The sequence below is a fragment of the Pristis pectinata genome, chromosome 6 (assembly GCF_009764475.1).
Source record: "Pristis pectinata isolate sPriPec2 chromosome 6, sPriPec2.1.pri, whole genome shotgun sequence".
Taxonomy (NCBI): domain Eukaryota; kingdom Metazoa; phylum Chordata; class Chondrichthyes; order Rhinopristiformes; family Pristidae; genus Pristis; species Pristis pectinata.
The window spans coordinates 103,395,587-103,422,331 of NC_067410.1; the positions used below are offsets into that span (position 1 = coordinate 103,395,587).

Genomic DNA, 26,745 nt, shown 5'->3' on the forward strand with positions numbered 1-26,745 from the left:
AACATTGTGGGCCGAAGGGCCTCTACTGTGCTGTTCTATGTTCTATAACCGCTGATGTGATAATAACACATTTAAGTGATGTTGACTAAGGGTTAATTCTGGCTGGGACACCTAGAATAAGAGCGCTGTGGGATCTTTTACATCCACCAGAGTAAGATAAGTCTCCAATGTTGCAAGGACTCAAGGGGCCGAGCTAAAGAGAGAGGTTGGGCAGGCTAGGACTTTATTCATTGGAGCAGAAGAGACTAAGAGGTAAAATCATAAGGGGCATAGATAAGGTGAATGCACACAGTCTTTGTCCCAGGGTTGGGGAATCAAGAACTAGAGGGCATAGGTTTAATGTGAGAGGGGAAAGATTTAATAAGAACTTGAGGGTCAACTTTTTTTTTACACAAGGGGTGGTATGTATGTGGAATGAGCTGCCAGAGGAAGTGGTTGAGGCAGGTACAATAACAACTTTAAAAGACACTTGGATAGGTATGTGTTTAGGAAGGTTTAGAAGGTTATGGGTCAAGCGCTGGCAAATGGGACTAGCTTGGATGAGCATCTTTGGTCAGCAAGGGACCAGTTGGGCTGAAGGGCCTGTTTCCAATGCTGTTTCCATGTTCACTAAATGTGGGGAAACAGGGTCAATCCTATATTTGGCCCTCTTAGACCTTAGTTCTTAGACCTTTTCCTCTCCTGTTTCCCCTGATCCTTGTTCCCTTTTCCCTCATTTGCTAGTTTGTGTCACTGTCATCTCAGTTCCAAGACTTGATTTTGACTTCTGGCAGACACTTGGGTTGAAGCTGGCAAATGGTGGTGGGGGGGGGTGCCCAGAAATCAAGCCGGAGCAAAGTAAAAAGCCTTTTACTACATTGATGTCGGATAGCAAGGGGATTAAGAACGAGTGATTAACATTGGAGACTGGAGAGGGAAGGTGTTAATATTTCCCAATGGGGCTGGAATGGATGATAGGCAATGGAGGATAGCAAGGCAGGAACCTGCAGGGGATGCGGTATGAAAGAGATGAGTGTGGTTGGAGATAATTATTCTAAAGGCCAATAATTCAGGACAATGAGACCCCAGACAAGATTGACTCTCAGTACACAATATTTACTTATCCCTCAATATTTATCCACAATACCTACCCCTCTCGCCTTAAACCTATGCCCTCTATTTTTAGACTCCCCCACCCTGGGGAAAAGACACCAACTATCTACCCTATCTATGTCCCTCATGATTTTATCAATCTCTGCAAGGTCACCCCTCAGCCTCCTTCACTCCGGGGAAAACAGTCCCAGCCTATCCAATCTCTCCTTACAACTCAACCATGTCTGCACCCTAACTAGCTTAATCACATTCTTCCTATAGCATGGAGATCACAACTTCACACAATACTCCAAGTGTGGTCTAACCAACGTTTTTGCAATTGTAACATGATGTCCCAACTCTTGCACTCAATGCCTTGGTCAAGGAAGGCAAGCATGCCATACAACTTCTTCACCACCCTGTCTACTGTGTCACCACATTCAGGGAACTATGTTCTTGTACCTCAAGGTCTCACTGTTCAATAACACTCCTCAGGGCCCTGCCATTCACTGCGTATGTCCTGCCCTGGTTTAACTTCCCAAAATGCCCCACTTCACACTTGGCATTTTGCACCAGTATCTCACCACATCCCATTGGTGTCCCAACAGACAGATGAAGTTAAAATGAGATCCCAAATCTCTTTGCAGGAGTTGACAGTGTTTAGAATGGGGATGGCTGGTTGGAGGGAAGGTAAAGAATGAATACTCAGGGAGATTCACCTTGGCAAAGATCATACAATAATGATTTTTCACACATTGTCAATATGGTTACGTTGATCAGGGAGGTAATGGTAATTTGACTGACTTGTTCATTCTTAAAAAACATGGTAACAGCCAAAGAGAGTATTGCCAACAGGGACAACTTCTCATTTCCTTAATCTAGATCCTTCATGACCTTGAACACTTCTATCAAATTGTCTCTCAACTTTATTGGCTCTCCGGAGAACATTCTGGAAGTTTCATGTCATGGCTTCTCTCCACATGCCCCACTTATTTAATCAGCCAACTCCCAATAGTTTTTTTTAACTATAATAAAAGTGTAAGAAAAGAAGAGTAAAATTCATTTTATTTTTTTAATGCCCATACTCCAACACCCAGTTATTTCCTGTCCCAGACAGGAATTTAAATTCACCGGCTTTTGAGGTGTAGGTATCCTTAACTTTATGGGACCAATGTGTGCATACATTATTTCCTGCCCTCATACAGACCTCTTAGATGATTATTGAGGGTCTCCTGCCCTTGCTCGCTCCCAATAGTAGGCACTGCCTTCCGATGCCAGAAATGCTTAATTCTTGGAGACTGCTGGAGGATTGGCAAGCTGAGGGTACTGCTGACGTCACATCGCTGAGCAAGTGAAACTACAACGCTGGAGCAATGTGGAATTTCAAAGTGAAAGGGAATAATAGGCAGAATTTTGGACTATAGGCAAGTCGAGGCTTATAGGGAGCAGATAGGTCTGTAGGTTCCAATCAGCCATGGTTTTATAGAGCGGTGGAATACGCATCAGAGGTCCTATGATTTCATTTTGGTCCTGTTCTTATGGTCTTATACACAGTGTGTGTGTACATTTGTTTGTGTGTGTGTTCGTGAGTGTGTGTCTGTGTGTGTGAGAGAGAGGGGGAGGGACAGACCGTAAAGGGGACCTGCAGAGACAGGCCTGAATACAAACTGGCACCAGTCCAACTAATCTTCCATGTTTGCAGACAGTAATAAATGAAACCTGTTTGACAGAGCCCCAAATGCCCACTGTTTCACAGTCCCACTGGTTCCTTCCTCTGGAAGGACTTCCATGTACCTCTATTTTTTCTTTAGCCTTGAAATGTTTTATTGTACACACCTGCCAATGATTCTATGGTCTGGAATCAGCACGGTTGCAGGGCACAGCTCACTAGGCAGCAGTGAAGCTTTGTGTTCATTTATTGGGAACTTCCACTCCATCCAGAAATGAGGTGGGAACTGAATTAATGGCTTATTATTTTGAGTGTAGATAAATGATCTATGCAGTCTCCTGGTTTGGTTTTGAATGCCTGAGGGGGGGTCAGAGAGTATTTTCTCTCCATTGTGGTGCTTATAGCTCCCTCGTTTCAATTCGCTGCCCAGTAGGTGTGGGTGATTGGTGAGAGCAGGTTTGAAGGAGTTTAACAGCTCTGTTCCTGCTCCTCAGTTTCATACATGGATGAAGTTGAACCCACATTTGTTGGAACCTTGGGACACTGTGCTCATTTTTATGTTGTTATTTATTGGGTTCTGACGTGTATACACCTGTAAGAACGTTTATAGTGGGTACACTGTGTTCAAAGTCAGCTGCAGAGTGTTTGAAAATGTTAAGTGATCTATCAAGACGTTAAACACTAAGAAAGAAAAGTAAAATTTCCAAAAATAATACATTCAGAAGAAGTAAGTGAGAGTGTGAGGTAATTTGACCAGAGCCTGTAGACATACTTCAACTCCAATTTATAATCCTGAATTCTATTTTCACGATACTTTAATTTTATTTTATTGTTTTACAGTTAAGTAATTGTTTTGGCAGCAGAGTTCATTAGAATTTCTGTGGAATATTTGGGAGAAGTACTACAGTGCCAGAATGTTATTTACATAGGCAGTTTTCATGATAAATACGGGCATAAAATTATAAAGTATCTGCAGATATTTTTTAATGAATTACCTCTATGTTTGTATAAATATTTATTTATGTTTAATTATATATGAGATATGTTGGGCTGTTTCTACATACTTTACTCATTTCCTTGACAATAATTTTCAGCCACATTTTATGTTTCACTGTAAAAAGCACAAGTTATATGTAATTATTTCCAAAAGGAAGTTAAATTTTAACAGACTATTATGTCACAATTTGAAGCACAACAACACAAGAAAATAGGAGCAGAAGAAGGCCACTCAGCCCCTCAAGCCTGCCTGTCATGCAATATTCTGTGCCGGTTGCCCAATTCCCTGATCTTTGAAGTATTTATTTACCACCACCTTAGGTAAAATGATCTTGGAGACCTAGTGGTGGGATAACCAACATCCTACACTGAATGTCACTGGAGAACCTTCCTGTCCTGCAATATAGGCACAGCATCTCTGACCAGAGCTGGGTTACCTAACATGAGTACAACGGAACCTGACCATACAACATGTAAACAAACCCTCTGGGGCTCAGGACGCATTTGTGGGAAGAGAAAGAGTTAACATCTCAGGTTGAAGACCCTTTGTGAGAACTTGACATCGGGTTTGGTGTACACACTGATGAAACTTAAGGTTCATGTTATGTCAGGCTGTGAGGTGTGAGCTCAGTATTTCATCCAGCTTGGTAATACCACCGTTATTCTCTGTTGCTGATGAAGAATGATGTAAATGGGCATAGAAAACTTTTTTTTCTGCTGTTCTGTAAATGTCTCTGGGTCAGGTTTGGTACGGAAAGAATTTGTAGGCCTTTGGGCTCAGATGGGGATTGCTGGCCATAGTTGGGTTGGGTCTAAGTTTTAATTTTATACACAAGTGAATCTCTATTGTTTTGGTCCAGTTCCTGCAACTCCTTGGCCTGACCATCATTGGCTGGGGTTTCCATGCAATATGACTCTATGACTAATTAAGTGCATTTAAGTTAACTCAATTGATTCCAACAATGTTGGCCAGTTGGCATTTACTCATCTCCCTCAAAAGGGGATCTGAGGGGCAAGTGTTTCACACAGAGGGAAGTGGGTATATGGAACAAGCTGCCAGGAGGTGGTAGAGGCGGGTACAATTACAACACTTAAAAGACATTTAGACAGGTACATGGATAAGAAAGGTTTGGAGGGATATGGGCCAAATGCAGGCAAATGAGACTAGCTTAGAAAGGTATCTTGGTCGCCAAGTTGGCCTAAGACTCTATGGTGCCCGGTTCAATGTTCCATTCATGGCAATGTAAGGCAACATCAGCCAGGGTTGTAGAACAAGCATTCTACAGGATCCTATGGAGTTCCTGCTCATGGGTTGGGTTAAGGTGACCTTCCCGGCATTTTCTTGTTTGGTAGGTGTAAGGAAACTTGCCCTTATATAACAGTTTCCACATTGTGTCAAAGTCCCTTCACGTCCAACGAAGTATCTTTGCAGCATATTCATTATTATACTCAACATAGGAAACAAATTTGTGCAGCAGATTTCCAGAATAAGAATAGGATAGTGACCAGTTCAACTATTTTTCAGAAATGTTGATTGAGCAGTAAATATTGATGAAGATGCTAAGTATAACATCACCATTCTTCTTCAAGATAATGCTGTGGGACCTTTTACTTACCCTGAAAGGCCAGATGGGGATTTGCTTAACCTTCAGTTCAAAAGACAGCACCTTGATCGTGTGGCTCACAGTTGACAGTCAACCTAGTGCAAGTGCTCAAGTTGCTGACACGGGACTTGAACCCACAACCTTCGAATTCAGAGGCTAGTTTACTACCCAATTAGCCATAGCAAACCCAAGAGCCTTCCCTACTGAACAAGCTAGATGTATCTCCCTGGAAGTAACTATTTGAGATAGATTTTTGGGGAATATTGAATCACACATCGCTCACATCAACTACATCTCCACATTTTAACAGCAGGAGAGAATGCCAGAGAAACCTCGCATAAAATCCATATTAGTATTTTCTTCTCGGCCTTTCGAGACTCAAGGTCCCCCACAGTTGGATTGCCTTCAGAAGTCACTACAAAGAATAGGCCTGGAGAAAGTACAAAAGCTCTAACTCTCTGTAGTCTTTTCCAAAAGCCTATCCAATACCTCCTGGCATGATTCAAAGCAGACCTCAGCTCTGGCCCCCATTTAGCACCGGATCGCAGTGCGATACGCAAATCAAGCTGTTCTCATGTCAGAGCTTTTCATTCCAACCTTGGGTTTAGGAACTACATAACATACAAGAAAATAATATGACGTTGTCCGGAAATAGAGCTAATCTAACAGCTGGAATTAATCTATTGTGGGGTAATACTTGTGGTGGGCAAATTAGAGGCTACAGTCATGTGTCTTGTAGGTGCACTTAAACATTACCCCAGCTGCATCATCGAAACCACATGGCACTCTGCAACATGAGAGTACTGTAACACTTCGAGTCTCCATATCACAAAAGGCTATAATCCTACTCCCAGACAGAATGGGGTTGACTGGGGGTCCATCATTGATCCAAGCCAATGATCATGTTACTGCTATTAGACTGAGAACAATCTCATGTACATCGTTTACACGAAGCCAGCTCCCCGCTTGCTGCATTTCTCTGAAGAAATTATCCTGCTTTTACTGGGAGAATTTGCTGTAGTTTCTCTTTAAACAGACCCTGATTTCAAGTTAACTTTGTTGGGGCCAGTTACGTGCCATTCTTTCTGTCCAGCTCATTGGCTGATGCTGTGCATGGACATTCTGATTCCAAAAAGGAAATAATCAAGATGCATAATAGATGTACAGAGATGACACCAGAGTACAGAGGATGAGGCTTTCAGGTAAAAAAAGATCACATTGGGCTTTTTCTCTGGATAAGACTGGGTCAGAAGGTGGGGTGGGAGAAGAGAAAGGGGTGGTTAATAGAGATATCTAGGTGGGTAAAGACCAAAACTAGAGGTCATCACTTTAAATAGTCACTAATAAATCCATTGAAGAATTCTGGACAAACTTCTTTGCCTGGAGAATGTTTGAAATCATCAAATCATTACAGCACAGAAAGTCATTTGGACCATTAAGTCCACTCCACTATTTGTAAGGGCAATCTAGATGGTCCTGTTCCTGATCTTTACTCCTTAGTCCAGAATTGTTTTTTTCTTTCTCTAGTACTTATCTAATTCCTTTTTGAAAGGTGCAATTGAATCTGCTTCCACCATCCTCCCTGGCAATGCATCCCAGATGGTAACCATTCACCCTGTCAAACAGGTTTGTTTCTTGTTGCCTTCTGCCAAATCACCACAACCCTCTGGTTCTTAACCTGCCAACAGGAACACTTGCACCTCATTTACTCAGTCCAGGCCTTTCATGATCTTGAACATTTTTATCAAATCACCCCCCAGCCTTCTTTGCTTTCAGGAGAAGAACTTCAGCTCCTCCAGACTATCGATGAACGACTTGAGCAAACCAATCTTACAGCCTATGGCCAATCCACCTGAGGCCAACCAGAGTTCTACAGAGGTTCAACCTTCCTTGTTTTTGTACTCTATATAACCCAGGACCCCATATGCTTTTGTTCTAATTGCGTTCTTTCTTGTAAAAATTGTGCATAATTTATGCTTAATTTAGATTTTTCTTGTGAACGCTGCTGAAATGATGCTATGTGTCTGTGATGCTGCTGCAAGTAAGTTTTTCATTGCACCTGTGCACACATGGACTTGTGCAGATGACAATAAACTCGACTTTGACTTTAAACACTTTCAAATTGTCAACCACCTACAAAGATTTTGCACAAATAGGTCTATCTTCTTCTCATCCTGCACCCAATAAAGAATGGGATCCTTTATCTCACAACATTGTTCATGTTGCAGCTATCAAAAACTTTGGTTGAGACACACTTGGAGTATTGTGCACAATTCCGGTCACCCCATTACAGGAAGGATGTGGAAGCTTTGGAAAGGGTACAGAAGAGGTTTACCAGGATGCTGCCTGGATTAGAGGGTATGAGCTATGAGGAGCGGATGGACAAACTTGGGTTGTTTTCTCCAGAGCGCCGGAAGCTGAGGGGAGACCAGATAGAAGTTTATAAAATTATGAGAGGCATAGATAGGGTAGGCGGTCAGAATCTTTCTCCCTGCGTGGAAATATCAAATACTGGAGGACGTGCAGTTCAGGTGAGAGGGGGAAAGTTTATAGAATATAGAACATTACAGCACAGTACAGGCCCTTTGGCCCACAATGTTGTGCCGACATTTTATCCTGTTCCACCCTGTAATTCTCCCTTCCCTCCTACGTAGCCCTCCATTTCTCTATCATTCATGTGGCTATGTAAGAGTCTCTTAAATGTCCCTAATGTATCTGCCCCCACAACGTCTGCCGGCAGTGCGTTCCACGCACCCACCACTCTCTGTGCAAAAAAACTTACCTCTGACCTCCACCCTATACCTTCCTCCAATCACCTTAAAATTATGCCTCCTCATGTTAGCCATTTTCACTCTGGGAAAAAGTCTCTGACTGTCCACTCGATCTATTCCTCATCATCTTGTACACCTCTATCAAGTCACCTCTCATCCTCCTTCTCTCCAAAGAGAAAAGCCCTAACTCACTCAACCTATCCTCAAAAGACATGCTCTCCATTCCAGGCAGCATCCTGGTAAATCTCCTCTGTACCCTCTCTAAAGCTTCCACATCCTTCCTATAATGAGGCGAGCAGAACTGAACACAATACTCCAAGCGTGGTCTAACCACACCTTAAAGGAGATGTGCAGGGCAAGTTGTTTTACACAGAGAGTGGTGGGTGCCTGGAACAGGTTGCCAGGGCTGGTGGTGGAAGCATTTAAGTGGCATTTTAGTGGCATTTAAGAGGCTTTTAGATAGATACATGAATATGCAGGGAATGGAGGGATATGATCATGTGCAGGCAGTAGAGATTTAGTTTAATTTGATATTGTGTTCAGCACAAACATAGTGGGCTGAAGGGCCTGTTCCTGTGCTGTAATGTTCTCCTCTACATTAGATTTAACTGCTTCCTAAATGGGCAAGCTTGATACTGTAGGCGATGTTCGCACTCTCTGGCCTTTGTCACACACAAGACTCAAGCGCATTAAATCAAGAATTGGTTGCACATGATCTAAACCAAAATAGCTGTGACCTTCCAGTACTGTTATTATCCGACAACTTGACAATACTGTAATAATTTTAAAAAGTCTGATGGATGATAATCCCAATAATTCTGCAAACCAGAACAGCTTTACACTGTCTCTCTATAATTTTCCTTGCTTATGAGGAAGTTTCTTTCTGTAAAATTACAAAATAATTGCAGCACAGAAATGAGGCATTTGGTCTATCGGGTTTGTGTCAGTAACAATGCATCAGAAAAGCCTCCTCCCGAGGTAACTGAATGCCAGGCTCTTTTACTCACTCCTCAATGTAGTCAGCAGCAGACAATATTCCAAAGGACACAACACTCCCACCTCCTGCTGGAGTGGGGCTAATGTTAAAAAATGTTAAAACAAAATGTTCAACCTATGTTGCCTCAACAGCTAACTCAAGGTCACTCCAACCTCGGGCCCAAGAACTGCAACACGCAGGTGATTATATTGGTACATGGCATATGCCTTCATTCAGGGTCCAAGCTCCAACTCATTGTCGACTCACTCACTGAAGTATACAAGAGAACAAGCTTCCACAAAGCAAAGTTTCTCTCCCAACCTTCCCTCACTCTGCAACTCTGTCCCTTGGCAAAAAAGACCCAGGTGGGACCCTGGAAAATGTGGACCACTTCCCATGTCCTGCCAGCCTCTTCTTGGTGAAGGTAGGCATTGATGATGTAATTCTCCTTCACCTTCAGTGAACCAACATAGCCTTTGGGCAATTGAGGAAGAGTGAAGATCAAGCACAGTGCAAACCTCATGGACGATCTGGCAGAATTGATCCCTGCCCTTCTGTAGTGCTCTGAGACATGGGCACACCTCAGCAGGCAGTTCAAAGTACTGGAGAGTTGCCACCAACGCCCTCTTTGAAAAACTACAGTGAAGAACAATGCGACTTGGAGGGCGGATCAGGTGCTCCTGCAGTTGTGGTGTTTCCCAGTGCCAGCTGCCCTTGTTCATCAGGGTGGTGGCACTTGTGGGTTTGGGAGGTGCTGTTAAAGAAAGGTAATGAGTGGGCATCAAATTTTTGGCTGGCACCAAATGAAATATCAAGACACTTGCAAGCTGAAATTCATGCAAAGTCCAAAGCGACGGATAACGTAGTTCAGAGAAGCTTCCTGCAGGAGAATGGGTTTCACCCACAGCTCTTCCCTCCAGCCCACTCCCAACAGCGATAGCCCTTCCTCTTTGGTACCTGGAACAACCCCCTGTCAGTGAAACGATTTCATGCCGTGTGTAAATGCTTCGCGTGGGAGAGTTGGCCTTTGTGCAGAAACTCTCAAAAACAGATTGTGTTACAAAAGTGATTCCTGGCAAGCAAAGTACTGCAGATTTGCTTCTGAAAATTGGATGAGTTTGTTAAATGGCTGCCCTATCAGCTCACTCACTGTTTTACTGTTGGATTTCCAGCCTTCAGCTCCCTATCCCCCGTTTTGTCTCCATGTGGAAGTCCTCCTGTATTTCTTTCTCCCATATTTAGATCTCTTCCCTAACTCCTTATTCAGATCAGAATATCTTATTAGTCACATGTACATCGAAACACACAGTGAAATGCATCTTTGCGTAGAGTGTTCTGGGGGCAGCCCGCAAGTGTCGCCACGCTTCCAGCGCCAACATAGCATGCCCACAGCTTCCAACCCATACATCTTTTTGGAATGTGGGAGGAAACCGGAGCACCCGGAGGAAACCCACACAGGCACGGGGACAACGTACAAACTCCTTACAGACAGCGGCCGGAATTGAACCCGGGTCACTGGCACTGTAATAGTGTTACGCTAACTGCTAGACCACCGTGCCTGCCCCACATTATTGACCTAAACCTCCCACACACACCCCAATCTATTTACCGCACTATCTGGAATTTCCTGTCCAATCCCTTCCCCTCACATTATAAAGTCCAAAACCCCTTTCCTTCAAACAAGGAAACACCCATTTTACCAAACTTCTTATCCTCTTTCAGAAGCCTCCTCAAACCAACATCCTCCACCCTGAGGTCACTCCTCAGTTCCTGCTGAACCTGCAGGGCACTATGTAACATCTCTGCCCTGCTGGATCTCCAAAATACAGGTCCTCTACAGCTTACAAACAGCCGATCTATGGACAGGCCATTCATGTGGATGGGTGTTTGGGAGGAGGGTGGGATGGATTTACCGGCTGCTGCAGTGGGAACTTGGTTTGCAGCCACACTTCCAACTTGCAAGCTGTTCGCATTACAAACATATATTTATTTATTAGTCGCACATACGTCGAAACCACACAGTGAAATGCACGTTTTTGCATTACTGAGAATGTGCGCAAGTGTCGCCACTCTTCCGGCGCCAACATAGCATGCCCACAGCTTCCTAACCCGTACGTCTTTGGAATGTGGGAGGAAACCAGAGCACCCGGAGGAAACCCATGCAGACACGGAGAACGTACAAACTCCTTACAGGCAGCGGCCGGAATTGAACCCAGGTCACTGGCGCTGTAAAGCATTATGCTAACCGCTACACTACCATGCTGCCACAGGAACAGGAAATCCTGCTGTAACCATGAAGGAGCTGTAGTGCTCTAAAGTACAATGAAAACAGAGCTTATCAAATGTTCCTCAGCAGTGCCAGGGAGCACAACCACAGAGCTACAGCCAGTCCTTAATGTACAAAAGGAATGACTTACTGGAAAACATTTCGTTGAATGAAATATTGTAAATCAAAGATGCTGAGCAAATGCATTGCTGGTACTTGGTGAAGTGTATTCCCATGGGTGGAGCTGGACTTACTATTTAAAGAAACAAAGGACTGCAAATAGGTTGATAGGGTTGTTAAGAAGGCGTGTGGTGTGTTGGCCTTCATTAGTCGGGCTATTGAGTTCAAGAGCCACGAGGTGATGTTGCTGCTCTGCAGAACTCTGGTCAGACCACACTTGGAGATTGTGTTCAGTTCTGGTCGCCTCATTATAGAAAGGATGTGGAAGCTTTAGAGACGGTGCAGAGGAGATTTACCAGGATGTTGCCTGGATTGGAGAGCATGTCTTATGAGGATAGGTTGAGTGAGCTAGGGCTTTTCTCTTCGGAGAGAAGAAGATGAGAGGTGACTTGATAGGGGTGTACAAGATGATAAGAGGCATAGATCAAGTGGACAGTCAGAGACTTTTTCCCAGGGTGACAATGGCTAACATGAGGGGACATAATTTTAAGGTGATTGGAGGAAGGTATAAGGGGATGTCAAGGGTAAGTTTTTTTTAAAAAGAGAGTGGTGGGTGCGTGGAACACACTGCCGACAGAGGTTGTGGGGCCAGATACATTAGGGACATTTAAGACATTCTTAGATAGACACATGAATGATAGAAAAATAGGGGGCTACATGCGAGGGAAGGGTTAGATAGATCTTAGAGCAGGATAAAATGTCGGCACAACATTGTGGGCCGAAGGGCCTGTACTGTGCTGTAGTGTTCTATGTTCTATGCTCAGATGCTGGAATCTAGATGAAAAAACAGCAAGATGCTGGAGGAACTCAGCAGGCCAGGCAGCATCCGTGGAGAAAAAGCAGGCAGTCAACGTTTCGGGGTCAGGACCCATTCTTCAGGTCTGAGGATAGGAAAAAGGGGAAGCCCAATATATTCGGAGGGGAGAAAAGAGAGGAGGCGGGGTGGGCACAAGGTGGTGATAGGTAGATGCGGGTAAGAGATAGGTGATAGGCAGGTGCGGGGGAGGAGGGGAGAGCAGATCCACCAGAGAGATGGGGCAAAAATGTGGAGGGGCATGGGGGGAGGGGAGGAAAAAGAAAGGAATAGGCAAGGAGAAAAAAAGATAGGCTAGGAAAGGGGAAAAAAGGAAAGAAGAGGCGTGGGGGGGTGGGGGTTAGTTTACTTAAAGTGGGAGAATTCGATGTTTACTTAAAGTCTTGGGACCTTACAGCAACCTTTTCAGAGAACACCTACACTCTGTCTGTAACCACGATCTGCATCTCCCCGTTGCTAGTCACTTCAACTCCCCCTCCCACACTATCACTGATATGTCAGTCCTCGGCCTCCTCCACTGCCAGAAGTCCAAACGCAAACTGGAGGAACAGCACCTCATTTTTCACCTTGGGACCTTACAGCCTAATAGGATGAACATTGAATTCTCCCACTTTAGGTAAACCTAACTGCTACCCACCCACCGCCCCCCCCCCCACCTTGCCTCTTCTTTTTTTTCCTTTCCGAGCCTCTCTCTTTTTTTTCTCCTCACCATTTTCCAATTTTCTTTTTCTCTCCTTTCCTCTCCTCCCCTCCCCCCATGCCACCTGCCTCCATACCTATGACCCATCCCCCCGGTAGGTCTGCACTCCCCTCCTCCCCCCCATCTCCCATCAGGGAGAAGATACAGGAGCCTGAGGGCACGTACCACCAGCTCAAGGACAGCTTCTATCCCACTGTGATAAGGACGATTGAACGGTTTCCCATATGAGATGGACTCTTGACCTCACAATCTACCTTGTGACCTTGCACCATATGGTCTACCTGCACTGCACTTTCTCTGTAGCTGTGACACTTTACTCTGTACTGTTATTGTTTTTACCTGTACTACCTCAATGCACTCTGTACTAACCCAATGCACAGTGTAATGAATTGACCTGTACAATCGGTATGCAGGACGTTTTTCACTGTACTTCAGTACAAGTGACAATAATAAACCAATACCAATACCAATATCACTATCTCTTACCTGCATCTACCTATCACATCCCGCCTCCCCTCTTTTGTCCACCTATCACTGCTCTGTTTATCCCCTCTATATCTTGGGCTTCCCCTTTTCCTATCTTCAGTCCTGAAGAAGGGTCCTGACCCGAAACGTTGAAGGCCTGCTTTTCTCCACAGCCTGAACTGCTGAGTTCCTCTAGCATCTTGTTGGACTTACTATTTGTTAGAGCAGAGACTAGATTTGTAAATCAAAGATATTTATCACAAAGAGTCTATGGAATTATAATGAATATTTCCAAAGGGAAGCCATTAAGAGACGTAGCGTGTGCCATTCTATGTGTGCCTTTACAGCTTTGATACATTGCTCTGCCAGGCACTGCTGTTAGTTGAGAGTTACTACCTTCAATAAAGGATGTTCTGTTGATAACTCTACTACTGTTACTTGCTATGCAAGGAGCAGAAGTGCCTACCAAAACTGTAGGGTAGGCACCCACAGGGGGAAAGAAGACCAAGTTGGACAGTTAAAAATACTAATATATAGGGTTTAAACATAAAACCTGGTGTGTTAAGGATCCGATCAGACTGGTCTGGGTGTGATGCAAGATCAAATGATGAGATGTGACTGGTAGAACACCCTATAAAGAGAAACAGACACCTGCCTCCATTGACTCACTGTTGTTTATCTCACTCCTAGGTATAAGTCTCTATTAAGAGCAGTTAGGAGATAGTTAGTTATCCATGATAAAGTGCTTTTTATGTCCCAGTATAGTCACAGTGCATTCATAGTAAAGCAGTCATTGCTATCTGCAGGACTTACACTCATCTTCACTCTCAGTGTCCTGACATTACCCATGGACTGCAGACAAGAAAAAAGCTGTTGCACTAAACAGCATCAACCCATCAGCTAATCTGATGGTTGCAACTCATCCTTCAATAATTACTTTTAAACTGACATTATGCTCAAGACTTGTCAATGCCAAAGTCAGAACTATGCTGCAAACTGTAGTTACCATCAGCAGCCAGCGTTCCCCGGTGTCACCAACTGTGGCTGCTTGCATTCCTGAAGGTGCCTGCTCATGACTCCAGTCTCCAGCAGTCCCCCATGGTTGGTCATGTGACATGCTCATCCTCTGGGCCTTTCACCATGTGGACGGCACACCAACTCAATGTTACTCAGTTGGAGGATAGACAAGAATCAGTTTATCCTGATGCCCCCATTTTTATAACTAATAAAAGCATTGAGAGAAAATGAAAGGCACTATTTGTTAGAGCAGATAGTCTTAACAACCTATATTCTCTTGAGGTTGTGGTTATTCTTTTGGAATCCCAAGGATTGCTTAATCATACCCAATTCCATCCTCCAACAGGGAACCCTCAGCTAATCTGATACAGATTTTCACTCCACATTACAGGGCTTCCTTGGGAGGCACTTCACTGAATTAAGCTGCGCATATTCCTCGGGATGCCCAGAAACTGAAATGATTTCCCCTGTGGATGACCGAAAGTTAGGAGTCCCAAACACCCAAGAGTCTCACCCATTCTCTAGGGTGTTCGAACCTTGAGGTGAAAGGAAGTGTGGTACCCCTTATAAATTATAAATTGTAACAGCACAAAATAACTCGAGGACCTCCAGCCCAAATAACTGAAGTGAGTTTGGGACAATAGAGCCTGTTGTGTGAAATTTCAAAGGGCATCCATTAATGGTATTGGCATGTTAATACTTCCTTACAAAGTCAATTACGGAGTTCTTTATTTTCTTTATGCTGACAACATAGTGCCTTCCAGTCCCACCAAAGAGACCGATGGACCAGTTGGCCCAGAAAATGCAAATCCACAAACCTCCATCTGCACCCTCCAATGTACCCAACACGCCACCGCCACACTGCTGTATCATGGCAATGTGTGGAGTGGTCTATTCGCCCCAACTACTTGCAACCAGGGAATCTTGCAGTCAAAGAGAGATCCAGCACAGAAACAGGCCCTTCAGCCCACCGAGTCCATGCCAACCACCAAACACCCATTTTTTACACTCATCCTACCCTAAACCATTTTATCTTCCCCAGATTCCCATTAATTCCCCAAATTTCTATCATCTACACACCAGGGACAATTTACAGCTGCCAATTAACCTACCAACCCACACATTTTTTGGATGTGGGAGTAAACTGGAGTACACAAGGGAAACCCATGCAGTCACAGGGAGAATGTGCAAAGTCTACACAGACAGCACCAGCAGTCAGCATTGAACCTGGGTCACTGGAGCTGTGAGGCAGCAACATTTGTGCTTGAAGAATTATGGACAGATTTTAAAATGGAAAATAGGGTAGAGTCACATAATTAACAATTCCAGAAGATGCACGCACTTTTAAAGCCAACTTGGGAACAGAAAGTCAATTCAAACAACCACATCTTCTACCTTAGCTTCCTTTGTAGGCATGTTCCAACAAGCTCTGGGTCAGACCTGATTGGCAAGCTGAGTTCAAGCCTTTCTATAAATATAAACATATTTAAAATACAGAGCCAAAAAGGTAACAACACCCCTGATAATATTGGCCCAAGCCCTCCAATTCCTCTTCAAACAAAACTGATGAGATAAACATGGATAGATTAACCAATGATGGGTTAGCCCCTGATGTGGGTCTGCAAATGACAAGGAACCATATCAATTCCAAAAACCAGCAGCTAACCCTCATGGTGTCAATAACACAATAGAGAGCCCTCATTGCACAGCTGTCAACCATCTACCTCCTATCCCTTGTCCTGTCTTATTCAGGATACACAATATTCATGTGAAATTAGTCTCCAATATCACGGAGAAAGGCAATATTATGGAGATGGAGGTGGACACATTTTCTGATGAAGGGGATGCAGGGTCAGAAGCTCAGCTTGGGGTTAAACAAGGGGACAAAGTTGTGGACAGTTTGATTCAACTTGACAGCAAATAAGGATGATGACTGGAATAAGTGGGAGGATCTAAAGGCTGTAGAGGGAAACCAAAGGCAAGGACTGGTCTTGCAATACTTCAATGGAGAAAACACCGATAGATGTTTGCTGGGTCAGGATATTAAGGCATAAACCAAGACAGGCAAATGCAGGTAGGTACAGGTTAGCCATGATCTAACTGAACGGTGGAGCAGGTTCAGGGGGCAGAGAGACGTTCCCTTCCTGCAATCCTATCCAAAACCATCTGAATGTACGAAGGCACAGAAAGCATCCAAGTGAGATTCTTTTCTACTCTTTTGTGAATGAATTGCTGGAATAAAGGCATAGACTATTTTCTAAATGGGGAACGAATTCAGAAATAGGAGGTGCAAAGGGACATGGGAGTCCTAGTGCAGGATTTCCTAAAGGTTAACTTGCAGTTTGAGTCGGTAGTAAGGAAGGTAAATGTAATGTTAGCATTCATTTAGAGAGGACTAGAATATTAAAGCAAGGACGTAATGCTGAGGCTTTATAAGGCGTTGGTCACACCACATGTGGAGCACTGTGAACAGTATTGAGCCCCATATCTAAGGAAGGATTGGAGAGGGTCCAGAGGAGGTTTACAGGAATGACCTCGGGAATTAAAGGGGTAATGTATGAAGAGCGTTTGATGGCTCTGGGCCTGTACTCGCTGGAGTTTAGAAGGATGAGGGGGGGATCTCATAGAAACCTACTGAATATCGAAAGGCCTGGATAGAGTGGACATGGAGAGGATGTTTCCAGTAGTGGGAGAGTCTAGGACCAGAGGGCACAGCCTCAGAATAGAAGGACGTCCCTTTAGAACAGAGATGAGGAGGAATTTCTTGAACCAGAGGGTGGTGAATTTGTAGAATACATTGCCACAGACGGCTATAGAGGCCAAGTCGTTGGGTATATTTAAAGCAAAGGTTGATAGGTTCTTGATTACTAAGGGTGTCAAAGGTTACAGGAAGAATAGAGTTAAGAGGGAAAAATAAATCAGCCATGACTGGATGGCAGAGCAGACTCGATAGGCCAAATGGCCTAATTCTGCTCCTGCCTTATGGTCTTATGATATCATTTAATGCAAGAGCTTTTGAGAGGGTAGAGCTGAACCTTTTGAACCACTTGCATTGAGGGTACATCCACAGCGATATTAAATATGGAGACACAGGATTTTGATCCAGCAACAGTAATGGATCGGTAACATGTTTCCAAGTCAATAGGGTGCTTAACTGGGAGGGATTCCTGTAGAGAGTGGCATGCTGCTGCCCTTATCCCCAAAGAGGCGTCAGTAAGTTGCTGCACTCCATTTTGTTGCTGGTACACACGGGTGATGTTGGAGAGGTGGAGAGATGCCATTGTTGTACACGAGGAAACAGGATTGTATCACCACAGAGCAAAGTACACATGAGGAAGACGAGAGGGCCATTGACGGATTCTTGAGGGATTCCTTGCAGAATGTAGTGGAAAGGAAAACCATTTCCAGATTTCCCTGGCAAAGATGTGATGATTAGTATAAATCCAAGTAAGGGTAGCTTGACAGAAGAGCTAGTGCTGGGGTAGGATGATGTGGCATATCATATCAAAGAGAAGTCAAGGAAACTGAAGAGCAACATGGTCATAAGTCACAGAGGAAGTCATTGGTGACCTTGTCTGCCACCCTTGAAGCTGGGAAAGGGGCAGAAACCTGAAAGGAGAGGTACAAAAGTGGAGCTGCAGGAATGGTTGGCACAGGTTGGGGGGAAAAAGATGTTTAAGGGCGTTGATGAGAAAAGCCTGTTTGGAAATGGACAAGACGAGAGGAATTTCGGGAATAACTAAAGATGGTGGAGAGCCATGGTGAGGGATGGTCTAGTGGACAAGGTGAAGGAATGGCAGAGACAACTGATTGTAAGTTGTAACTAAATCTGTGAGTTCCTTGCACCAATCAGTTTGAGGGGTTTAATAACACTATGTTAAGTAAAATTGTCCATGATTAAGAAAAATATCCTGCCTTTATCCACAGAGAACAAGTGCCCATGATAGACTTCTCTCCCAAGAATACCAGAGCAAAGTCTAGGCAATGTCATGTGGGTGATTACAGTATTTCATTTATTAGCTCATTCTGTTAAAAGTTGCAGAGCTCTGCTGATTCATTCCATGGCTCGAATGCGGGCACTGAGTATCCATGTCACACTGCAACGAGTCATCAGATCAAAAGCAATCAAGAGTTTGGCTACTTGTCACCTCACCATTTGTTCACTTGTCGAGCACACACACACCCATACCCACCCATACACACGTGTACACATGCACACACACATGCATACATATGCACGAAAACACTTTTGCACATGCACACACACATAAACACACACCACTTTCTTTGTTTACCAAGATGAACTAAGAATTCTTTGTAAACTTTATTTGATTCAAGTAAGGTTAACCATGAAACATATTCTAAAAAAAACACAAACAGGTATTTGGCTAAGAATTTTACGCAGCCTTTCAATCTCAAGATTCTACTATATGCCCTCATAGGATAGGACATCAATGGAATTATATTGCTTGATTACCACTTTGTAAGTACCAGTGTCCAACAGATTCAGAAACAAAATGATGCATGCATCCTACTTTCCCTGATTTTTAGTGGACCAGTACACAGGGATCTTGACAAGGGCACTCGGAACCATTTAACTGCATTTCCTAATTTGATGTCACCAACTAGTAAGACTGACTGGTGTTCTGATCTATCAATAATTATCTCCAATAGCCCAGTAGGTGCCAGCAGTAAAACCTAAGACAGAAGCATGTCTGTTGTGCATGCAGTGATCTGCATTTGGCATCAGTACTATCATTGGTATTATGAGTGGGAGAGGAATTGCTCCTGGGCACAAAGTCATGAGCAGCAGCGAGCAAAGACCAGTCATTACTGTGCGAAAAGGAAAGCACCATTGACTGACTATACTTCCACCTATGGCCTTCTTTTTAAAACCAATGACGAGGATAAGGGCATCACTAGCCAGGCCAGGAAGTAATGTCCATATTGAAGGTCTTCAACTCTGTCTCTCCACAGACACTGCCTGTCTCACTCAGTATCTCTAATTTTTATTTCAGTTTTCCAGGATCTGCAGTATTCTGCTTTTGCCTGATTACCCATTGGCACGGAGCCCCATTTCAGAGGACAGTTGAAAATCAACCGCATTAGTCAAAACAGCGCAGAAACAGGCCCTTCAGCGCACCAAATCCGTGCCAACCATCAAGTACCAGTACCAGTGCACTAAACCGACACTAATTCCATTTTATGCCATCAAATATTCCATCAAATCCCTCCCACCTACAAACAAGGGGAAATTGGCAATGGCCAATTAAACCATCAAATGGGAGCACCAGGAGGAAACCCAAAGGGTCACAGGGAGAACATGCAAACTCCACATGGACAGCACCGGAGGTTGGGATTGAACCTGAGTCGCTGGAACTATGAGGCAGCAGCTGTAGTAGCTGTGCCACCGTGCCAACCCCATTGTTGTGGTTCTAGAGTCAAACAAATAGGTCAGGCCAGGTGAGGATGTCAGATTTCCTTCCCTGAAGAGTATCAATGGACCATATGGGTTGTTATCGCAATCAGCTCATTTTATGGTCACCAAACTTTCATCCCAGAGCTTACATTTAATGAACTAAATTTAAATTTCTCAGCTCCCAAGGTGGGAGTCAAACACCTAGCTTTGGATCATCAGCCCAGCCCTTTGGATTGCGAACTCAATAATCTAACTACAATGCCACTGTACTCCCTTACCTCACTCAGAATAAAACATGATTAGTTATTACTTCCATAAGTGCCAGCTGTTGACTCTCTGTCGACAGCAAGGTAGATTGTTACTTCTGTGGAATCAAGTGAAACCAAGAAGATGCCAGATTTACAAACAGCTAAACTGTTAATGGGATCGCTGATGTTGTGCAGTAATACTTTGTGACAAACTACCAATGCAGTGTTTTAGAAAACTGAATCTGTAACACAGAAGAAAAGATTAGCACGAAAAGGCTCACAAAGTTGTCACTGAATGAACCCACAAACTTTCATATTTGTTCTTAGGCTTTTAAGTTTTATTTTGAGGTCATCCTATAACCACCCACCAATGCTACTCGAGCAAACTTTTTTAAAAATTACCACTTCAATGATGTTATAGCAGTTCTTAATTGTATTTTTTTGTTTATTCCCCACCCCTTGAGGTTTGAACCACGAGCAAAACAGCTCAGCATAGTAATTAAAGTTCTGGCATTGCAAAACAACTGTTTGCTTGTTTCCTGGTGTATATTTATGTAGCAGATGGGAATAGTTTTGAAGAAACTACCGTGCCTTAACTTGGTAGTCTTGTGCTTGAACACTGAATGTCGTGACTCAACCACAAACAAAAAAAAATGCACAAAATCTGCCAAGAAAATAACCCTGATGGTTTTAGAAGTCTGATGTCATATAATACTCCAACCATCCCTGTTAGGGCTGTCATCTTGCTGACTTGCAGCTGCATGTTCCTATCCATTGCCAGCCGAAACACAGTTTCCCAAGGAGCCTGTGGTACAGTAAGGGCCCAGAATTTGTTGAGAAGTTTTTGCATCCAGTTATTCAGACATTTAGGAAAAGTAACACAGTGAGGAAGTGTCAGCTAATGTTTTGACCGTCAAGGACATCACAGTGTCCTGTTCTCCTCTGATTTTCACACATCAGCTGTCCCTTGCCAGGAGTACAGCAACTCCACCCCTCCCCTACCTTGCTCGTCCTGCCCGCCATCCTTCACCCCTCCTCATCCACCAATCACCTCGGACTCCTGTATCACTTCACCTCCTCCTCATACCAGCCATCTCCCCTCTCCACTCTCAGCCCTGATGAAAGGGTTTCGACCCGAAACGTCGACAATTCCTTCCACCCCCACAGATGCTGCTCGACCCACTGCGTTCCTCCAGCAAATTGTTTGTTGTTCCAGATTCCAGCATCTGAAGTCTCTTGTGTCTCCAGAATTAACTGGGCTTGCGTGGAAAGGCCTAGATAAATGACCCAGGGATCTGAGTTGAAATCTCACTGTTGAATTTAAATTCCTCCAATTAAGTAAAGCTCATATCAGTAATGGTGACCATGAAACTGCTGGATTGCTGTAAAAGCTCAACTGGTTCACTATTGTCCTTTAGGGAAGGGAATTTGCCACCTTTACCTGGTCTGGATTATATGTGACTTCAACCCACCCAACGTGGTCGACTCTTCACTGTCTCCTCAGTTCAGGAACAATTAAGGATGGACATTGCCACTGATGTGCCTGGAATTAATAATGAGGTTTCCCAAGTGTCAGGGCTGATATTTATCCTTCCACTAACACTTAAAAATAGATTCTCAGGTCATTGTTGCAATGCTGCTTGTGGGAGTTTACTGGATGCAAACTGGCTGCCGTTACAACAAATTATATACTTTTGAACTATAGTCTCTACTGTAACTGTTGGATTCAACTGTTTTAAGTAGTTTTTTAACATATATAGTGTTTAATACACCTCAAGTGGCTGCACAAGGAATGGCCGCTTCCTAGCTTATTGGTTCGTCCATCAGGTGAATACTTGTTTTCTCATTGGTTGATTTTGCCACAGGTATCTCATAGGTTTTCTGATTGGACTATTGTTATCTAAGGAGTACCTCTTATCTCAGGTATAAAAGGTGTCATTTTTTGTTAATCTCTCTCTCACTTATCTCTCTCTCGCCTCTATCTCTCCCTTGCTCTCTTCCCCCTAGCTCATCTTTAGTTCCTTTGTCTCGGCTCATCTCCCAGTAGTAAAGCCAGTGCCATTTGCTCTGTGACTGTTTCTTTGTTTTAAACTTTTCCAATAAAACTTTGTGAAGCACCAAGTTGTTTTTAACTCATTCTTGGACTCCTGAAAGAACCTGCAGATTTGAAAATAACCGGATCCGACATAATGTTGCAACGTTACAATAGTGACCACAGTTCAAAAGTATGTAATTTGTTGTAAAGCATTTTGAAGCCATGTAAAGTCTTCCAAAAAAATGCATATTATTCCTTTCAATCTGGCAAAGTGATTGAAGACTGGTGTCAAAGCACTGGAAGCATTTTCATAACTTTATATCCTTAACAAAGAATAGATTATGTGTCATCATCAGATGGCGAAATCAAAACTTATGCCAAAAGAAGCGGTCTACCCCAATATCAAAAGTCAGTGTGTGGGATGCAGTCTGACTTACACTTGACAGAATTATTTTGTGGTTCCAGTAATGTCTGGTACAAAAGTTATTTGCTGTTTCGGATATGGGATTTATTATGCCCTGGTAAAAGATCCAAGAAGGACTAAAGGTACCTATGTCTAGAAAAGCTATCTTAGTAAATTTAGCTAAAAGTGTACATTTTGTCATGGATAATTGCAAAGAGAACAAAAACTGTCTTGATGGCTAATTCACTCAATCTGCCAGCAATGTGTAGATCAGGGGCAGTTCCTTCACACAAAGGGTGGTCCGTATTTGGAATGAGCTGCCAGAAATAGTGGTTGAGGTGGACACGTTAGCAACATTTAAGAGCCGTCTAGATAAGTGCATGGATAGGAGAGGTTTAGAGGGCTATGGGCCAAACTCGGGCAGATGGGACCAGCTCGCTGGGCAACACAGTTGGCTTGGCTGAGTTGAACCAAGGGGCCTGTTTCCATACTCTATGAGAGTGGGTGTGAGAGGTTACAGTCCAAGGGCATGATCAAGGGGAATCTCAAGGCTCAACAATGCCCAGCTCTCACATCCTTAAAATAGGGACAACTGCAAATATTCCAAAAGGGAAGGGAGTGAGTCAGGATGCGGGCATGATGCTTGGATAAGGAGGACAAGATCATTATCTTTCTACAACCTGGGTTCAAATCCAGTGCAGACTGACTGGGTATAAACCACTCCCTCGCCTGTCTGAATCTCATCAATAAGATCTCAACCAGTGGGCTGTCAGTCATAAGCACAGAAGTAGGCTATTCAACGCACTAAATCTACACCAGCCATTAAGCAGCCGCTTAAACTATTTCATTCCTTCCACGCTCTCATCAACTTCCCCCGAATTCTACCATTCACCTACCTGCACACTAGGGGCAACTTACAGTGGTCAGTTAACCTGCCATTGCGCACCTCTGGGATGTGGGGGGTGGGGGGGGGAACCCACTCTGTCACGGGGAGATGGCAATGGAGGGTCAGGAATGAGACCCAGGTCCCTGGAACTGTGTGGCAGTGGCTCCAGCTAGCTGCATCACCCACGTCAATCCGACTGTTGCCATAACAAGCGGAGCCACATTGTGCGGGACTGGCGCAGAGGGGCCTGAGATGGGAGTTCAGACACACTGGGGACCGGCCTATACAGTGCACACAAACTCAACTACAGAAGATCAGTCACACTCCTGGCTTGCTCGTAATGTCACATCACCTTTGGCAAGCACAGAATGTCATTCTCACACACAAAAAAATACTCTTAAACAAACTGGACATATGGGGCGTGGCAAACGGTGCAGAACCCTTTGTCAATCACAATCACCCCGCCCCTTCACTTGACTCTACCAATGCGAATCAGCGTCCTCAATGAACCATGGATTGAAGTTACGCTCTGATATCCCCTGCCAACCGCACTCCTTCAGGCCGGTGGACTTTGCAACAGTCTTCACATGGTTATCCCACATTATTCCCTCACAGACAGTGGCAGAGCAACTAATTAATGTCCTTAACAAAACTCGATCCCTTTCACAGGAACAGCGGAGGTCACATTCACTTTTTTCCCCCCAAGTTGTGTTTGCCCACCCAATCCCTTGTCAAGATCTTGTTGGCGTTACTGAGGTCGCTCTGAATAAATAAGCACAAACTGGGGGTGTTAGGCGTTGGGGGAAGGGAGGAGGTTAAAATGTCAGGGAGATGTCTTCACCGACACAGACTACATTGTTAACAATCTGATTTTTTTCTGTTCCAGTGCCGAGATTTTAACAATAATATAGTGTTAGGAAGACTGGGAAGTTCAGGGTGGTGAAAGTTGCAAACAAAAGTTGAAGAGAACAAGGTTTGATACTCACTTTAGGAAGTATCTCTGGCCGGATGGGGTCTTGGCCATTTCCCAGCCGGGGGGCAACGGGACATCGTCGATGTTATCAAAGGACTGCTGCCGGAGGTGTCCGTATTGTTGTGGGTTGGGGTTCACACTGACAGGCAGCGAGGCGGGAGAGGAATGCGAGCGGATGTGCTGCACTTGAAGCTGGGGCAGGTTGTTGCTGGAGTCTGTGCTCGACTGCCGCGAGTGAGAGCCCGAATCGGGTTGCTTGAAGAAAGACTCGGGCAACTTCCTCATCCTCATGGGCACCTGGTGCGGGACGGTGCCGGGTTTGGGATTCATCACCGCGTTAAATAAAGCTTCCAGGTCGGTCTCGGAGTCCCCCAAGACGCGAACGATGGTCTGTCCTGGCGGCGGAATAGGATTTGGATCCATGGCAGACTTGTGTGTGAATTCAAAGAAGAAGAAAAAAATAAATAGAAAAGTTTCGAAAACTTTTTTTCCTCTAAAAAGCTAAAACTTTTGTTTTAAAAAAGAATCCCCCGCCCCCCTCCGAGGGAATCCAGTCTTCAAAAGTGCGGATGTAAAGGAATCAAAATGTTCATGATCGTCCGTCTCCAAACTCCTGCCAAGTAAAAAAGTTAGGAAAACTTAATTTCCAAGGAGCGCTCAATCAGCGTCGCTTGAGCTGGCAGGACTCCCTCGCTTTAATTATTCATGAGCTGCCGGTTCGGGGTTAGTTGACCTGAGCAAATCAGAACGGTGAAACTCACCATGGAACACCAAGCCTTTGTCAATTTTTCTCTGGCGCGCACACCACACAGATGTGTGTGTAAACAAAACTTCAGACAAAAGCAGCCCCACAACAAAACTTTGCCCCCCCCCCCCAAAAACACACACACCACCCCCTTCTCTTGCAGCTTTACTTCTTTCTCTCTGACGGTGGGAGGGTTTTTTCCCTTGTAGTCACAACCCAAGCACGGGGAGAGAGGGGAAGAAAAATAGTTCTGAATGTGGCTGCTCTTTCTGGTGACGCGAAAGTTTTTTTTCGCGAAACTGTAATTAAAAGAAAATAGACAAAGAGAAGGGGGAGACTTTCTCCCGGCTCGACGCCCAGACGCACTGAAGGAATGTTGGATCCCAGTCGCAAAATCCGAGGAAACTTTACTCTCGTTCACATTCTCTGATGGTCCGGTGTTTTTCTCCTCCCTTTTGTTTTTGAGTTGTGTGACCTTAAGAACAGCGAACGGACACGAAATCACTTTGCCTTTCTGTTATTACCTTATATGGAATCAGAGGAATTTTAATCCCCGCCTCCCTCCTGCAGCCTGTCTTGGCTTTCGATCTCCTCCCCACTTAATTTGCTTCTCTTTTCCTCCCCGTGTTCCTCTGTCCGTGTTTCTCTCCTCTTCCACTCTTTGTTAAGACTGCAGTTATACTGCCCTTTTTCCTACGGATGATGACCTCACAGAAAGTTCACGAGCGGCAGTATAACTACGAGAAGTCTTTAGAGGCAGTCATGTCACATCAGTTTTAACTCTTTCTGGCAGGTGTGGATACACATCTATAGTTGCAACAGCCTAATTTTGTACCCAGAGCCCTTGTCTTGAGTAAAACAATTGTAAAAAAATTCAAAACAGTCAAAATATATTTCCTTTTAAAATATAAAATTGTTATTTTTTAACATTGTCTCCTGTATAACACAGGATAGCATTTGATAATCATTGTTTCTACTTTGACCTACCTAAGCTGCGTAAAGTTTTAGACTGAAGGTATGACCTTCCTTCTCTGTTCCTGTGTTCCTAGTTAGGTTTTGGGCTTGGCAAAAGGTGGCATTCTTCTCCTGAGCCCCCAGGGCAGATACAACACAGGCAGCGATAATCTGAATTGAGAGGCCATTTTCGCAGTGGGTGTAGAGTGTCTGGGAACAGTCTGTGCTGTTGCATTGATGTGGGATCCCAAGTGTTGAAGGACATGTTCAGAAAGACATGAAATGATGAAACTGGGGAGTGACAACACCTTGCCGAATTGTTTGGTTACTCTGCTTTCCAGACAAGGAAAAAATAAGTATTCCTTGTGAAGCAACTTGAAAAGACCCAGGAAGAAAGGATTTCTTCAAAAGAAAGTATCCTTCACAATTTCCCCCAGCTCTATCATGATCCCACACCAGTCACATAAGATAAGATATCTTTATTAGTCACATGTACATCGAAACACACAGTGAAATGCATCTTTAGCACAGAGTGTTCTGGGGGCAGCCCACA

The 26,745-nt window shown here is 44.1% G+C and overlaps 1 protein-coding gene across 2 annotated transcripts in view; it reads right to left on the reverse strand.

Moving 5' to 3' along the window:
* Positions 1-26,095, reverse strand: part of wwtr1 (WW domain containing transcription regulator 1) — a 146,878-nt gene extending 120,783 nt beyond the window's left edge. Inside the window, exons 1-2 of one of the 2 annotated variants that reach the window (XM_052017489.1) lie at positions 25,763-26,095; positions 24,507-24,922 (exon numbers count right to left, since the gene is read on the reverse strand). In XM_052017489.1, coding sequence (XP_051873449.1) covers positions 24,507-24,916 — 410 coding nt within the window. In that variant the 5' untranslated portion in view covers positions 24,917-24,922; positions 25,763-26,095. Of the gene's footprint in view, positions 1-24,506; positions 24,923-25,254; positions 25,739-25,762 lie in introns of those variants that run through there. The other variant, XM_052017488.1, reaches the window with a different exon arrangement.
* Between the last annotated feature and the right edge of the window lie 650 nt (positions 26,096-26,745).